This window comes from Micropterus dolomieu, linkage group LG13, assembly GCF_021292245.1.
Source record: "Micropterus dolomieu isolate WLL.071019.BEF.003 ecotype Adirondacks linkage group LG13, ASM2129224v1, whole genome shotgun sequence".
Classification (NCBI taxonomy): Eukaryota; Metazoa; Chordata; class Actinopteri; order Centrarchiformes; family Centrarchidae; genus Micropterus; species Micropterus dolomieu.
In genome coordinates, this window is record NC_060162.1 from 22,409,695 (window position 1) to 22,426,533 (window position 16,839).

At 42.2% G+C, this 16,839-nt stretch overlaps 1 protein-coding gene across 6 annotated transcripts in view; it reads left to right on the plus strand.

Annotated features, from left to right (window-relative positions):
• rxraa (retinoid X receptor, alpha a) overlaps positions 1 to 16,839 on the plus strand; it is a 109,157-nt gene that overhangs the window by 47,863 nt on the left and 44,455 nt on the right. For all 6 annotated transcript variants that reach the window (XM_046067290.1, XM_046067288.1, XM_046067292.1 and 3 more), the window contains one exon: positions 16,434 to 16,672. In XM_046067290.1, the coding sequence (XP_045923246.1) occupies positions 16,434 to 16,672 (239 nt within the window). The remainder of the gene's footprint in view (positions 1 to 16,433; positions 16,673 to 16,839) is intronic.

Consider the following 16,839-nt stretch of genomic DNA (forward strand, 5'->3'; position numbering starts at 1 on the left):
AAAACAAACTCTGCATTGTTCCGCAGGTTGTTGTTTGTCTCCTCTGCAAAAAGCTCCATATCAAGTCATTTTGGTATGAAAATGATTTCTTAAAGTGTTGGTTTCTTTAAACAAGAAAATAAAAGCAAAATCCTACAATGAATCCAACCTATTTTAAGTGCTAACATCAGGTTTAATTTTTCTTGCCACAAATTGCCATGTTTCTTTTTTTCAAGATTCAGAAAATAATTTCTGAAAAATCCTTGAACTAAGTTGATTTCTTTTGGGAACAGGCTGAAACATTTTACCACACTGGCCACTTAAGATTTTTCAGACTTATAAACAAAAATAATGAAGAAGGTGTTTTGAAGGATGTTTTTTTTCCCCCATTCTTTATGTTTGTAACCTCAGTTGCTCTATTAATAATGCAGCACAGTAACAACTCAACATGTCCTCTAAAAGTCCAAAAACGTTTCCATGTTTTGAACCTGTATTTTCTCTTTACACTGGCAGAACAAAACAAAAACAACAACCCCCCTGTAATTTGTTTTAAACCAAACAAAAGTCTTCTGTGACACTCGTCATCATCCACCTGTTGCCCTTTTTTTCAATCAATACAGAAACCCCGAATTTATGAAATGTATTGCTTGGAAACAACAGCCAGCGTGCAGCAGTGTGTTTACAGCAAACAGCTGATGGAGGTAGCTAAATACTGGGTCCGAAGTTGTTGTTTTAAGTTTTCAGCGGGTTTTTACACAGAACCCAAGTCGGTGTCCTCTTCTCCAAAAAAAGCGGAACAGCTGACTACAGCAGGTAATAAAGCTCGTTAAACATCCCGTTCCTGTTAATTTGCCTAATCTTCGCAGGTCTTTAGACCACGGTGGAAACGCACACAACAATGGGCTGAAGGAAGCTTTTAGTTCCTTGAAAAGAGATCCAGGGACTTGAAAGTCCCGGGTACTTTTGGTTGAAACGTGGCTTAACTCTACTAATGGCTTTTTATCATAACTTCAGCATTGCTACTGCACATGAACGCTTAGTTTTTTTTTACATATTTATTTAAAGATTGCAACCCAGGGCAATGTTTCCTAAATGCATTCTAATACTTACTGTTTGAGCACACCACTTTCCTTTTAGATTAAATAATGATTCTTGACAATTCTTGGGGTTTTTAAGCCTTTTGATCGACTTTCTCTTTTCACTGGGCAGAGTAAAAATAAAAATCCCCCTTACTTGGTGGAAAAACCCGAGCTGAAGCTCCTTTTGAAAGTCTTGCTGGACGGTGTGTGTTTGTTGGAAAGCTGCCAGTGAAAATGCAAGAGAGGGGAAGTCAGCAGACTGGCTGTCTTCTGTTCACTGTTGTTCAGATTGACTCTGTCAGGCCAGCCTTTGAGGCCCCTGATCCAGGTGGTCTGTTCTCTGCGGCGCCCTCTTCCCCCTTCACCCGCCCCTCCCTCTGCCTCGGCCATCCCATGCCCACAAACATGCCTGGCATCAGCAGCTTCCTCCCGGAGCAGTGGTGTCTTCCCTCCACCAATCGCAGGCTTCTGAAGCTATGGGCACATCGGAGTGAGCCAATGAACAGCACCTGTTTCTTTCAAGCGTGGCTGTCCATGCCAATCATAACACCCACTTTATTTGGCCTCTGTCATGAAGCCAATCCCAACACGTAATTCACGGGCATTCAGGCCATGAGAGGCACAGTTAAAGAGAAACATGAATTATTGCTGGGGAACAGACCTTCCAGAAAATGTCCCAGCACAAATGTCACAGCAAATGTGTGTTGCATCATTGCATCATTGGAAAAAAGTATCTTGCAGCAAAGCAACCTTTTGATAGGACTGAGGGATCATTGTTCAATGGTGAGACTGTGGAAAAATTACTCATTTTGTTGCCTTTTTAAAAGTGTGAAAGCGTTGCCTGCATTTGTGTGTGCAGGACAGATTGTGGACAGGATTGCATATGTTTAATATATGCTGTTCTTATATCATGTAGGAGACGTAGTCTTTTAATACTGTGGAATCATAATCTGTCATTGTCTCAGGTGTCAACACAATTTCAGTTGTGTCAGTACTTGGCTAAATCTTAGAATGGAAATTTAGGCAGTGATTTGACTTTTCCATTAAGGATAATACAGCATGTCAGGAGTCACATGAATTTGTGCAATGTCTGCTTGTATATGATTTAGTCTCTTTTTCTAAGACCACCCGGAATCCATGCAATTTTTGAGGCATAGGAGCAAGTTGCTATGATTGATTACATGAACTTCTTTTGAGAAATAAAAATGTCCGAGCTCTCGCAAGTCAAAATGTTTTGACCACAATTTTAAATATATCTGCAGTACACTCTTCTGATGCAGTCTTCCTCCCGGGCTCTTCAGAAGTATCCAGAGAATAACAAAGACTGGAACTTCAGCCGTAAATGCTGCTGTTTAACGCCAACACCTGGAGACGGATCGACTTCTAGGTGTTTGTGTTGTTCTCGTGCTTGTCCAAACACAAGCTAGTAGCGTCCCCGGCAGAACCGATGGGCTCCGTAAAGAAGGAGAACATAAACACGAGTGAAAACACAACCACAGGGAGAGAGAGAGAGAGAGACGGCAAGGCCGGGAAACTGATGCAGGTATCTGTAGAGAGGAAAGGGAGCTGGCAGAACTCTCGTCAGCGTGTCTTCCCAGGACATGAAAGACTCGCTGCTCCAAACTGGGATTATCCTCCACCTCTGGGGAGTCCCTCTGATGAGCAGAGAAGGCAGAAGGAAATATGGGGAGAGAAATTGAAGGAAACAGGGACAGAGGAGAGGGAGGATAGGAAAAATTAAACGTGAGCGTACGATCACTAGGGAGAGATAAAGAGACATACATCCATAGGCTTTCATCCACATGGATGCCAACTCCACTTAAGGGCTTGCTGAAGCTCACAACGCTTCAGCTGACCACCTTTGTGCATTTTTTCCCCCTTCTTCAAAACATACCTCCAACCCCCTGAAGAATGGCCCGTGCTGGTAATTCACCAGAGAGTCATGTCCTTGTTTGATCTGACTCCATCCTGAAAATCATCTCTGCAGGCTCAGATAATTTGAATCAGTTCCTCTCTGGCAGAAAAGACTTGTGCAGCAGATGCGGCTAACAAAGACGCTGCAAAAATCTTCGTCTTACCAAGTACAAATCAATGTGTTTCAAGACTTTCCTGGAATCAAGTGTAGTTTTTTTTTTCTTTATTCTAGTGCAGCCATACTATTTTGTCTTGTGTCAATACACTGACATTTTCTTTTAGGTGATTCATGATTTGTAAGTGGGCACAGTGCAAAAACAAGGAGACGTTTATTCAAGTAACAGAAACGTCAGTTTTCTGCTTTTCAAGTGAGGATTGGCTGCTTTTCTCTAGCAGTAATTTGCTTCATTCACTCTTGTTTTGAGATACATACACTCAATTCTTGAAAATTCAAGTTTGTATTAAATCCATGTTTAGATTTTCTCACTTGGTTTAAGAAAACAGGACTTTTATAGGTTATAGGTTGCACATAATGAAACTTGCCAGCTGAATGAAACATGCGTTTGAAACAGAGCAGTCAGTGGAATAAGGTTCCACTGTTGACATAAACTGTTTGAGTTGTCAATGTGACTTATTTTGTTGATAATGGGCCAAAAGTGAATTGATTTTGTGTGTGCTGGACAGACTGTCTGTGTGCAGTCTAGCAGGGGGGGCGGGATTGGGGTTAAGGTCGGGCTTCATCAGTCAATGCAACTATATTTTCATGATTCTGTTTATTTACCTTGGATACGGCCTCCGATCCTCCGCCCTTCTGGATTTTGTGTTATTTGTTTGCTGTGAGTCGATGCACCGATCCAAAGTACACTCCTCCAATAACAATCACACACAGAACACACTCATATACACATTGGTCAGGACAACCCCCCCCCCCCCCCCCCCTCCTTTATTGAGGCGCGTGTGTTCCCCCCGGCTTGCGAGGCCTCTTCCTGCGGCACGTACACACATAGTTTCCCATCGCTGCTGCCCCCCCCCCCCCAAACCAAAAAAACTCATCCCCTCCGACTGGCCCCCAGGGTCTCGAGCTTTCTCTGAGACTTTCTCGCGCTTTCTCTTCCTCCTGCTCTGTTTGTATCTCTCATCTGTGGATCTCTCTATCTCTCTTTCCATGTGTCCATCTATTGATCAATCTATTTCTGCCCATCCTCCCCTTTCCCCTTTATCTCAGGCTTGTTCCCCAGAGGGAGAAAGAGAGGCGGGAGGGCAGTTACAGCTCAGGGCCGGGAGCCAGAACCTTCTCCATTTGGATTTCATTACAAACCGACAAGTGCATCACAGAAGAAGAAAAATCAGTGGGAAAAAAATGAAAGAAAGAGGAGGGCGGGATGTCTCAAAGGCTTGTAATATTGTCAATAAATTCAAGCTTTCAGCTGAAAAAAAGGCTCTATTATTATTTCAGTTTCCCAAAACCTAAAAGTGAACCAGCTTCTTTTGTCTCGGCCGACACTAATTGAAAAAGATCTGTTATCCTAAATCAGATGTCCAGCTTTGGTTAAAGAACAGTAACCATTTTCATGGGCCGAGATACTGCCTCTTCAAACCCAGCCGGGGGAGATGGGGGTTGGATATGGGGCGCCGTGTTCACCAATATCTGCCTTGGGCCCAGTCCAGGTGTTGCACAGGATCAAACAGACACACACACACAGTAGAAACACACACACACACACACACACACACACACACACACACACAGTAGAAACACAGCACTCAACTTTTGATGTGTTTCAGTGCTTGCTCAATACAAATGGAAATCGTCAATCACTTGCTGCCTCAGAAGAAGTCATCAAGTGGCACATTCCTCATCCTGATGTCACCAGAGGGAAGGGACAGTTTGTTTTGCCTCTTCAGTAATTGGCATAATTATTCTCCACAGACTGATGGCTTTATGACTACTGAGTCATAACAAGACGCTTAGAAAGCGAACGGACACACCTTGTAGATTAATCACACTTCCACTCCTCCACAAAAGTGACTGGGTTTCTTCTTCCTCCATTACATGGAAGTGTATTTGTTTAATTTTTTAATAGAACATAAATAAACCTTTTTGTATTAAAATGAAGTGCTTTGTTGGGCCGGGTTCAAGTGCTGGCCTCAACAGACTCCCCATGTTCTTTCTATTTTTGAAAAAATTAAATGGGCAAGCAGGTGCACCAGTCTCTGGTCTGACTTCCTGCTATGCTCTTATACCAGGTTGAAGAACTAGAACATGTTTCTGGACAATATGGCCTAAAAGCTTATACCATACCAAATTATTCAGTTCCTTGATAATGGTAAATGTAATGAAAACATTTAATTTAATACATTATTGCATTATATTTCCTTACCAGTAATTGCTCATTCGTAATGGTTGTCCTAAATAATGACAGTATGACCAGTCACAGATTATGGGCTAGACTGGAACCTGATAGGTTGGTTAGATGCCATTGGTTGCTGGAAATTTTCTTTGTGTATTTACATGGGATTTATTGAAATTTGCAATATGAGTAAATTTAGGTTGGTACGAGATCCATAATGGAGTATTTCAGTAAATTCCCAAGAGCAGGCATGTTGGGGAAGAAGTGCAGAGTAGAGTCAAGCCAATAAATCGGCATGCCAGTATTATCAGCCGATATGAGCTAATTGCAGATATATCGGTATTGGTGTTTATTACAGCCGACATGACAATTAAAAAAGAAACAGAGAGACTGATCCCTCAGTCATGTTATTAGTCCACCAGAATTCGGCTGCTCCCCTGTTGGCAACACATGGAGCAATCAGACATAGATTTGTATTTTTTTTATAACAGTAGAAAAGGTAAATTTATGTCATGTTATCCTGGTATGGTCTCTTAACTACACGCAACAAATGTCAGGGATAATCTTTGTTTACGTGTTTCTGAAAAGAATAAAAAGAGTCGGTCAGGCTCTAGTGCAGAGCTTGACTCCTAGATTGAGCAAAAATTTTTAAAAAACAGAATTCAACTCTTTCAGATTTGAATCTATACAATTAGGCTACTTTATAGCTTAATTGGGAAACTTATTTTTATTATCCTAAAAATTGGACCTCTCTGACCTCACTGCTAAGTTCGATTTGAGTGGTTCCCCAATTCATGACATGGGTAGAGATTAAAAAGATAAAGATCATTTGGTGGTAGCAGAATGTTTGACAGTGACAAGAGCTTAAAATATATTGTGAATGTGCAAGATCCTATTTGTGTTTCTTGGTGTGTCAGGACTGACCAATTTGTCAGTGGAGATTTTCATCTGCTACAGATGACTCATCTTATGCCATTTATGTATAAAAAGCATGCCTTTTTGTTTTTAATGTGCCTTTCCCTAACTTTACCTACCTGCAGAAACTTGACACTGCTTGCTTGAGATAGGTTATGCATCATCATGCCTGGTTTAATTTTATCAAACGTATGATAAAGGATGACTAAAATGTGAAAATAATCAAAGGCAGTTACCAGATTCCTCATACACTATATCTGCTGATGTTAAATTACACTAAATTGTGTGTTTATAATCTCGGCCATGTGCCTTCAAGTGTGTTTTGGCAGTGAGCGAGACAGATAAGGGCCTGTGTTGCGATTTTCATCTCTGGGTGCAACAAAAGGGGAAGCTCTATGAATCGTGGCTTCCTGGCTTCCTTGCATTTAACCGGTTACTTGGACTCAAACATCAGTCTCCGACATGGCAGCTCAGAGGGCCTTAACAGCACAAATTTCTTTCCCCAGCTAAATCTATAATACAGAAAAAAAGCCAACCCGTTTGCTTAATGACAGGGGTTCTACAACGATAAGAGGATAAGGAAAGTTGAAGCTAATAGATAATCGCCAGTCTGTAGACTTGAAAAATCAATCTCTACTTTAACATGTTGGACTTTATTAACTTAGTGCTCCCTTGCCACTTGCTAAGCTGCCATGTTGCTGAAAAGGTAATGAGTCCTCAAAAACGGCCTTACAGCATCAGTTGCTAATGTAATCTTCGTCTCCTGTAGGCAGCTCCACAGGCTGCAGCGGTAATTACCGCTCCATGCAATGCCTTTGATCAACATCCTATTATCAGTTGATTCTCCTGGTATAAGATGCCGACCAAAGGACAGCCAGCATGGTGCATTCACCATGCTGGCTGTCATTCATCTGTATCTGTATGTCTCCTTCTCAGAATTCTCTTTTCAGACGTAGAAATACATGTCGTGAGGGAAAGGTGCATAGTCGTAGTCCAACCTGAGTGACTAGGTGATGGAGACCACCACTCTGCATTGCAAAAACATTGAATCCTCACACTATTTTATTTACAGTTTCTTAACCAAACCGCGTTTATTCTCTCTCCACATTCCTTTAGGTCAGTCTCATCTGCTGTTAGGCAAGAGCAGTACAAGTAGTATCAGATATTTTATACTGAAGTATTTCCAGGCTTCTACTTTCAGCAGCATTTGCTCAAGCCTTGTCTTGCACAGCTCTGCTCGCACGCTGGCTGCTCTACTGGCTTTGAGCTCCCAGAGAGAGATGGTATATCACCTCTGCGCTAAAGAGAACAATTAGGCCATATCAGCAGATCAGAGTGTTGGCAGTCGGGGCACAGTTAGCAATAGCGCCAGTAATCTGTGGCTTAGCTGGCACCTTTCCATGGCCAGCCACGGCTCCATGGCCTCTTCAGACACTTAAGAGTCACTAAGGGCACCGGCGTGGCCCAGGAGCTGGCGCTTTCAGCCACATGCTATCAGGGCAATTAATTGAAATGTGAGGACAATAAAGGGAGCCTGCAAGAGACAGAAAGAAGTTAAAGGGAGGAGGGAGGGAAAGAATTAAATCTTTAATGAGGGCAGTTGTTTCAGCAGGCAAAAAGAATCGGGTTATATAAACACTGTATCAAATGATGATTGTTAGCGGCCCACCTACTGTGAAATTATGGGTGGCCTGTTTTGGGTCTTTTCTGCCACTTATCCCACATTAAGGCCTTTTCCTTTGCTCTTACATTCTTTCTTTTAGTTGGTTTGTGGATGCCAGCAGATAGGGGCTTTAGCAGACAGTAAAAAGGAGCTTAGATAGTTTTGACTTGATGTGCCATTAAGGTGCAGCTATAGTTGCAGCTGCTCTGTCTGATCGTATCTCGTCTTGACAGAAATAGCTGTTAAAGAAAATGCCCTTATCACCACGCTGCTTTTCGCACCTTCCTCAAGCCTCATTCACTGTAATGAGGATGTAGGATTAAAATAAAAATAAAAACCTTGTTAACATGCTGTATTCTTCTCCTGTATGTGTGTATATTTAATTGTGTATAGATTAAAAAAAAAAAGCACTAAGACCACAGGAAACAAGTGACTAAGAGCAAAGCCCTGTTTTCGTCAAGCGTCCTTTGTACAGTAAGTAAGGCTGCGAAGTCTTTTGCTTAGTTCTCAGTTGTCCTTTGCTCAAGTCTCAGAGGTGCTGGTCAAAAGCTGTCTGCAAGTATTCGTATATTGTTGGATGTTTTGCGCATTGTTTTGCATAAACATTTTGAAGTTTACATATTCATTTTAAAAAGTGCACTTCCCATATTTCTGAGATGTTCTGACAAAACAAAATGTGAACAGAAAAAATCCATAGACCATAGTTCACACCAGAATTGAGACATCGAGACTTCAAAAGTGTCCATCCGTTCAACCCACTCACAACTCCGACCTGCGTTCAGCTCGGCCAAACTGTCATTGGACAAAATTAGCTTTTAAGTAGGCTTTATGAGTATACAGGAAGAGAACAGGTGTTGTTTTTATTTATTGATTCAGTGATTGCATCACCACTACCGGTTAAAGCGCTATGTGCTTGTAGTGAAACCACAAAGCAAAGAGTTGACACTGATGGGGGCCTCGATCACCTGTAGTAGATGCGGTTCACAACTTAAAAAAGTAAGGCATTTCTGCAATTTGAATGGATATCTTCAAGGATTATGCTTCACTAGGCACTCAAGGACAAGTGGGTTATGCGTATGAGTTTGAGGATAATAGAAAATTAACCTGTAATGGTATATTCATTAACCAGTTCAGAAACTACAAGAACACTGATTGTCATCAGTTCTGATATTGCATTAATCTCGTCATTTATCAAGCAAAAATACATTACTGGTTACAGCTTTTAAAATAATAAATAGAGATTTTCTCTGTTTTTATATTATTGCTAATTAAAAATCTTTATATTTAGACTCGTGGTCAGACAACTCAAGACAATGAAATAATTTGACTATTTTTAAAAAGGGCAGTGCAGAAGTAGCCTCATCATGTGTTCCATCACCGTTAACATGTCATCAATCCTTTATGACCCCGCCCCTAAACCAACTCCCTACCACTCTGATCAGACACACACACACCCCCACACACTCCCACTACCTCTCCCCTATCCACAGAGTAAACACATCAGACTGAGATATTTACTCTTTGGACCTTAACTGAAGGGCCAGATTAGTCTGTTTATATAGTCGGAAACAGTAGACAGACATTTCCTGATTAATGAGCATACATGGATATACTCACACACATACATGCGTCACTCAAACATGGTGACATTGGTATGTCATTTAAATCACAGATAGAAAGTGTGATGCTGAAAACAAGAAGGCTGATGAAAACTGGCCTAATAGTTGAAACGCGGACACAGAGCGTCATGGAAGATTGAGTAAAATCAGCCTGCAGTCGTCATGGCGATATAGACATCAGCGGTAAAAACTCTGAAAATGAAGCTGTTATACCGATTCCTGTGTTATTTTGGGCTCTGGCTTTTTACGCAATCGGCTGAATCTCTGGGGGCTTTTGTTGAATCCCCCCACCCCGTTTTCTATTCTTCCTCTGAACACATCCGGAGAAATGCTAATGACTAGTGTTTCATCCTGACTGTGCTCTGGCGCTCCATGCACTTCAAAAACTGACTCACCTGCCTCTCCTAAAATGTCCCTATGAATAATAAGATATCTGCTTGTAGCGTCAAATCAACAGAGAAAGAAACAACAAAAAGAAAACAGGGCCGCGTTATTGTTGACAGGCCACAGTTTCCTCCAGTTTTCTGTCTCTGAGCAGCTGCAGTTTGCCAGTGCGCTGCAGTGTAGGTGCAAGTGACTCATGACTTCATTTACGCCAGAGTCAGTCCATGAAATGATCAGGGTTTTTTTCCTGGCTGCTGTCTCACCAATAGCATCATCTCTCGGCTGACCCATTGCCAGCAGGGTGGTATAGAAAACCCATTGTCTGTGCGTGGATCTGCAAAGAGCCAGTGTGAATTTGTTTTTGTTTGAGTGTATTTGTGTGTGTTTGTGCTGTAGTGTAAGATCTAACAAAGTCTCGGGAGAGTGTGGGATTGGATAGAAGCTATAGGGGTATTAGCCTAAAACTGGCACTGCTCTATGCATCCTTTTGTGAGCACAGACTATCCAAAGCATTATGATTTTTTGCCTATTGACAGTCAATTCCACTCATCGTGAGTGAAGAGATTTAAAGGCAAAATGGCAAATAGACACAAAGTATGTGATTTACTGAGATTTATGAGCTCTCCCTTTATGTTTTTCCTGCATCCCACGCCCTCGTGTTCCATTAAATCTCCACTGTGGCACTAGTAGATGAATAATAGAGGAGAGTTACCCGCGGAGTGAAAAATGAGCATCTGTCTGCCTGTGCATAGGCACAGTGTGAATGTGTTTTTAAAAAGGGAAGACAGACTGGTGTCCAGAAGCAAGGTGAAAGAGACATTAACCGGGAAGCCATATCAAGCTACAGAAGTCTAAATAGTCCAAAGAAAGAAAAAGACTTACAGGTTTCATCTGCTATCGTAGGGGGTGTTGGGGTGCACTTTACCATCTATAATGCATCGTCCCTTGCTGGTGGCGGAGGCAACACGAGCTCATGGGCTGGTTAGGCAATGCAACCACTGGTATTAGCTCTGCCGCCAGCGGAGTCATTTGTAGTCTTTATGAAACCTGTGTGGAGGCAGTGGTTCCTGTCTTTTTGGGTTGTAATCCCCTCATCACAGGTTGCACGTGTCTATGAGCTGTTGACACAACAAGAGAGTGACTTTTCCCATCTAGATTTATTCATTTCAGTCCGGAAGAGGTCACCTGCGCGGTGAGGGACAGAGAGTGTGAGTGTGGGGAAAAGAGAACTGAAGGGAAAGGAGGCAGATTCAATGAAGGTGAAGAATGAAGTATAATTAAAACTCTGAAATAATAAACAAGCTACTACAAATAGAAAAAGCATGCCCCCAAACCCCCTCCCAACCCGTTTAGCAGAAAATACTGATATATATTTAATATCGGTATTCAGACTTCAAGGTACCGGGATATGACTTTTGGTCCATACTGCCCAGCCCTACGCTGGGTCTGTTTAGCTGACAAATAGTGCACCCTCTGCAACAATTCGAGTATCAGTAGCTCAGTGTACGTAACTATTGAGATCACAGAACATCCTCCTAATCACTCCACTAGCTTTTCATTTAACTTTATACCTAAGTGAGAAAATGAATTGTTTGTCGGTGCCTCCCAAAATGACTCCTATACCTGCTCCAAAAATTGATTCATGTGAGTGTTTTCTGAACTGCCACCATAGTTAAGGTCTCATGTGTAAAAGAAACAATGTTGACTGTAAGAAGGCCCCTGCCAATGAACTGCAAATTTTTGCAGTGGAAAAAAGTTTGTTTAAACTACGCTTCAATTGGTTTTGCAACAAACCTGAACAACTTAATGGTATTACCTTTGCTGCTGAACAAATGGCAGATGGTGTCATTTTTCTGGAAATGAATTCAGATTCATCCCAACAGATCTTCTGTCAGAAACATGCAAACATATTGGTTGTTTCAAGGGTTTGAAAAAACGCCATACGCTGTTTTTTTTTTCTCTTGAGGGCCGTCGCCCTTTCATCTTGTCATTCACATCTCAACCATCCATTTCTCATATTCTAAAGGCACGAGCCAGCAACAGCCAGAGCACAAATTGGCAAATTTCCTCCGTGTAATCACACCCAATGGCAGAACAAAAGAGCGCGAAAGGCGAGAGCGAGGGAGGAAAGCATTGTTTTGAAATAGGAGATGCTTGTATGGAAAACAGAAGTGATAAGTGGAGAACTCTGTCTGCGCCTGTCAGTAAGATGGGCCCTAATTTGCTTATTTGTAGCTGTCAGTTGTGCTGTTATGTGCCCAGCGATCCAGGCCAATTGACAGGCAAAGGCTGCAAATGACAACGCGCTGAGGCACTTTTCAGCCCCTATCTAAAGAGTCAAGCTTTTTGTACATTAGCACGCAGAGAACCAGGACGACAGCAACTCGTTTTTTTTGGATGTTCCAATGATTTTTATTCCCCTCTCCTGCCCTGCCCTGCGCTTGCTCACTGATTCGCTTTATACACACTCTTTATCTAATTTTACGAGTGTGTTTGTTTTATGCTTCTTGTATGAAGCTGTTTTCTGTTTCATTTTCCAGTTCAACAGGTTGAGATGAAAGGGGTATATGAAGAAATACATGCAGGGTTGTCAATGTGACAGTTATACTGTGTGGGAAAAAAATCTAGTCCCTCCCCTCTCCTTTCTCCTCTTTATCTTTTCTTCTCATTTCTTTCCCTTTGTTTTCCTTCCTTGTCCTCTCTTTCTCTATCCACTTCTTTCCTCACCCCTCTTCTCCTCTCCTTGTTTTCTCTCCTCTCCTTATATGTCTTTTCAGTTCCTACTCTCCTCTCCTTATTTCCTTTAATCTCTTTTTGTATATCATTTCTGTCCCTCTCCTCTCCTCTCCTCTCCTCTCCTCTCCTCTCCTCTCCTCTCCGGGGAGGATTAGTACAGAGTCCTTTTCATCCTGCTGTAATCCTACACTGGCAACTCAGCTCCAACAAGAACAAACATACATACACACACACACACACACACACACACACACACACATTTTGCAGTGAGACATCTATTTGTTCACATACAATATGACCACATACATCCATAGTTTGCTTCATGTTCATGTGGAAAAGGAGAGGATGCTGGGAGATTTTCCAGTAAATTTTCTGCTCTGGTTGTTTCTTCTTCTCCAAAAAAAAAAAAGGTGGAAGAGAGAAAGAAACATCAGGAATGAATGGGAGCGAAAGAGACATTAACAGTCTGATCTACCTCCCAGCCCGTCTCTGTCACCCCCCTCGAGGTGGGGCCTTGCTGGGACTCTGTCAGCTGAGCTCCCCCCCTGCTGAGACCTACAATGGCAGATTGGCAACCTTAATACCTCAGCTCGCTTTATCTGCCTGAATTAAACCCAATTGGCGAAGTGTTATGGGAATTGTTGGCTCAGGGGCAGCTTTTTATTTATTTATTTTATTTTACAGGAATTATGTGTGTGGGCGCATTTTAGGGAAAAAATGTAATCAAAGGGATAGAAGCTTGAGGGGTATCATTCATAGGATTAAACACTGAACTAATACAGCTAGATCCAGAGCTGTTGTTAGCCCTTTATTAAGAAGGATGTGTGTTTGTTTTGAAAAGGATGGGGCCCATGTGTGTATGCGCTTACAGGAAGTGCTCGTGATGCAAGCAGGATGTGCAGGAAGTGTTTGGCTTGGCTGAGCTGCCAGCTAGGTTGTTGCCCTGAGGATTGCTGATGCGGGGGACACAGATGCAAAGACTTCCCCTCTTCTTTCCTGCATTGACAAGACATTTCACAGCAGAAATAAACACACACACAGAAACTCAAGAAAAAAAGTCAGTTGGGACAGAAACTAAGCACTCCAGGAAAATTGCTGTGAGCTGGACTCGTTACTCTCGGTTGTCAATTAATTGAGCCATCCATCAGTTTTATTCCACAGTGCGGAAACAGGGGAACCTGGTCACTTATGAAACGGGGAAGTGTGATAGACAAGCCACACTCCCACTTATTACATAACCAGTCCGTGTCCCCACTGCAGAGAGGGCAAAGTTGCAGTGTCAAAACAGGACAGGGTATAAGAGGAGGGTATGTTGGGGCAAAGCACTCATCAGAGGTGAGCCTGAGCTGTAGGGGTGGGCGATTATGGATAAACAGGAGCTGCCCGAGTGAAAGAGTGAAATAGGCCTTAAACAGGCAACAACCTTTGCTGCTGTCTCTTATTCATTAAAAATAATCTATTAACTTTAACTGAACTAATTTGAAAGTTAGTAATTATATTTTGTAGTTATAGACTCAATTTTTTCATGTCGGGAGGAGCGGTGGCGCAAGGGATTAGACACTTGTCTTTGATTCCCACTGCGACACACACAAGTAAATTATTGTCATGGCTCCTGCTTTACCATCCATATGCTGTTTTATGGTTTTATTGGTATTAGGGCTGAATGATTGGGGAAAAAATCTTATTGCCATTTTGTTTTGAATTTTTTCTAAAGTTCAATATTCACTGCCAGTCTATTTTTGACTGAAGCCGCATCAAGCAGCACAGAGCAGATGAACCAGGCAGGAAGTCTGACACAGAATGGCAGAGAGAATCCGGTCGTTTTTCAAAATAAAACACCTTCTGCAGACTCTTCATCGTACATCAACAATAAACACAGTTAAAACAGACAAAAAAGGAAACAGTTTAACTACATGGCTTACTTAACCATAGTAGAAGTTCAAAAATCAAGGCCAGCTGAACAAATAAGCAAAATCTGGACAAGTCAGAAAAATCAGACAGGCAAAACGCTCTTATTCTGAAACTCTCCGTGTATATGTAACATTAGCCTGCAGAGAGCGGAATGGAACGGGCCGACAGAGAGCTGTTATCCATAGTTGAAGCACACAAAATGACAAATTAACAACACGTTAACAACGTGTTGGGTAAACGCTCTGCTGGTGAAACACTTAAGTGTGAGTTGACGTCGGACAAAACCGCAGCACAGCCGCTACCTGTGTCTGTTCGGCTGGCGCCATTATCCCACGTTTCCCTCTAGTTTCGTTTGTTGAAAAATGTACACGCCTGTGCCCGCTCTGATTGGTGAATAGGACCGTAACAGGAGGCGCATGGCGCTTGTGATTGGCGAGCAGATCTGTCACACAAGGATGACAACGGAATGAATTTGTAACTGCGTGACTGTTTAAAACGGGTCAGATGGGCTGGATAATTAAGCTACATTTTAATCGCATTCTTTCAAATCGCAATTTCGATATAAAAACGATTGATCGTTCAGCCGTAATTGGTTCATTATATATTTCTGGAAATTGAATTGAGAAACAGTTAAAAGATGAAATAGTCAAAATAATCTGTTAATATCTGCAACATGAAGATGTTACGTCACACTGATGCACAATTCCTGTAAAACCAGTATTGCCATAAACACATCCTGCTTTATGATTCTGGTATATATCATCCAACACAAGTCAGCTGCCAACATGAGGTATAAAAAATGGTGTTATTTTCTCGATTCATGGATTTATCTCAATAACCAAAATGGTGTCTTCAGATGTCTTGTTTAATCCCAGTAGCAGTCTACATTTACAGATTTAACATCATGTACAATAATAATTTTTGTGAATAAATGATTGCTCAAAAAGCTGAAATAAAATTGCCATTGTTAAAGAGTCAAATTCAAAGAGTAGAATTCTAGTCCTTAAAGCCCAAAATCACAGTTTTGTCTCAGAGGGCTCATCAATCCGAAAAGCTTGTAACACCCTCCATTAGACACTCATATGGCTGAGAAAATGGAAGTACAAATCAGGTGGGACCCCATTTCCATGATGTGCCGGCGGTGTTAAAAAACGAGACCGTAGGGAGAGAACTGTTATCAGTGCACATACATCCTCGTCGCCAAATTCTCAGTACCCTGCTCCTTTGCTCGCGCTCAGTGCCTGTCCCATATCTTCTGTGTTGACAGCTGATGGGAAGATGGCCTGCTCAGTCAAGGTAAAGAGTTGCACTAAGTCTGGGAGGGAGAAGGAGGACATATGAGCTCTTATACATACATGACCACATCCTTATCACTCCCTTTCATCTCGCTGCTGGGCCTACTGCTCCACTCATCAACCACATACATTATAGATATACATCCTGTATATACAGCCGGGGCGGGGAGCACACACTCCTCCTCATTGAGGAATAGAACCAGTGTATGAGAAAGCAAGAGAACTCCTGTGTGTATCATAGTCTCCTCCATTGACTCACATGTTAGAGTTTCTTCTTTTTCACAAGAGCTATGGTTGGATTTAATGGTCTCAAGTGTTGTTTGCTGAATTATCCATTTTCTTGGACCGTGCTCCAACAACTGCTTTCACACTTCACCAGATGTACTGGATTCTCGGTGCCTACAACTTTGTTCAGAAGAAACTGAAATTACGTCAAGGGTGAAAACGTCCTTTTAATTGTCCTTTTAAAATGTGCCCATGTGAACAACAATAGCATTAAAAATAATAGCATAATAAAAAGTTAAAGCAACAGCCAATAAATTGATTAATTCCCCTGTTTGATTTTGTTTTTTTATGTTCTTAATCAGACTCGTCGGGCCAGGTGACCTCCTCGCCGCTGGGCTCACCCACATCCCACCGGGGAATGCATCCGTCTCTGCTCAGCCCAACGTCCATGGGGCCCTCCGGCTCTCTTCACTCTCCCATCAGCACGCTGAGTTCGCCCATGAACGGCCTGGCCTCACCCTTCTCCGTCATCAGTTCGCCGATGGGTCCCCACTCCATGAACTCGCCCGGCATGGGCTACGGCCCCAGTGTCAGCCCCCAGGTGAGGCCTGTGACAGACTCACAAATATGCATCTATATGTGTGTATATATTTCTACAGCTGCATATTCAGGCATTGTGTTTTCAAGGTTACTTGCTCCCTCAGGAATGTTGAGCCGGTGTATAAAGCATAGAGAATAACATGATGGGTTTTATTGCAGGGTTCTTTA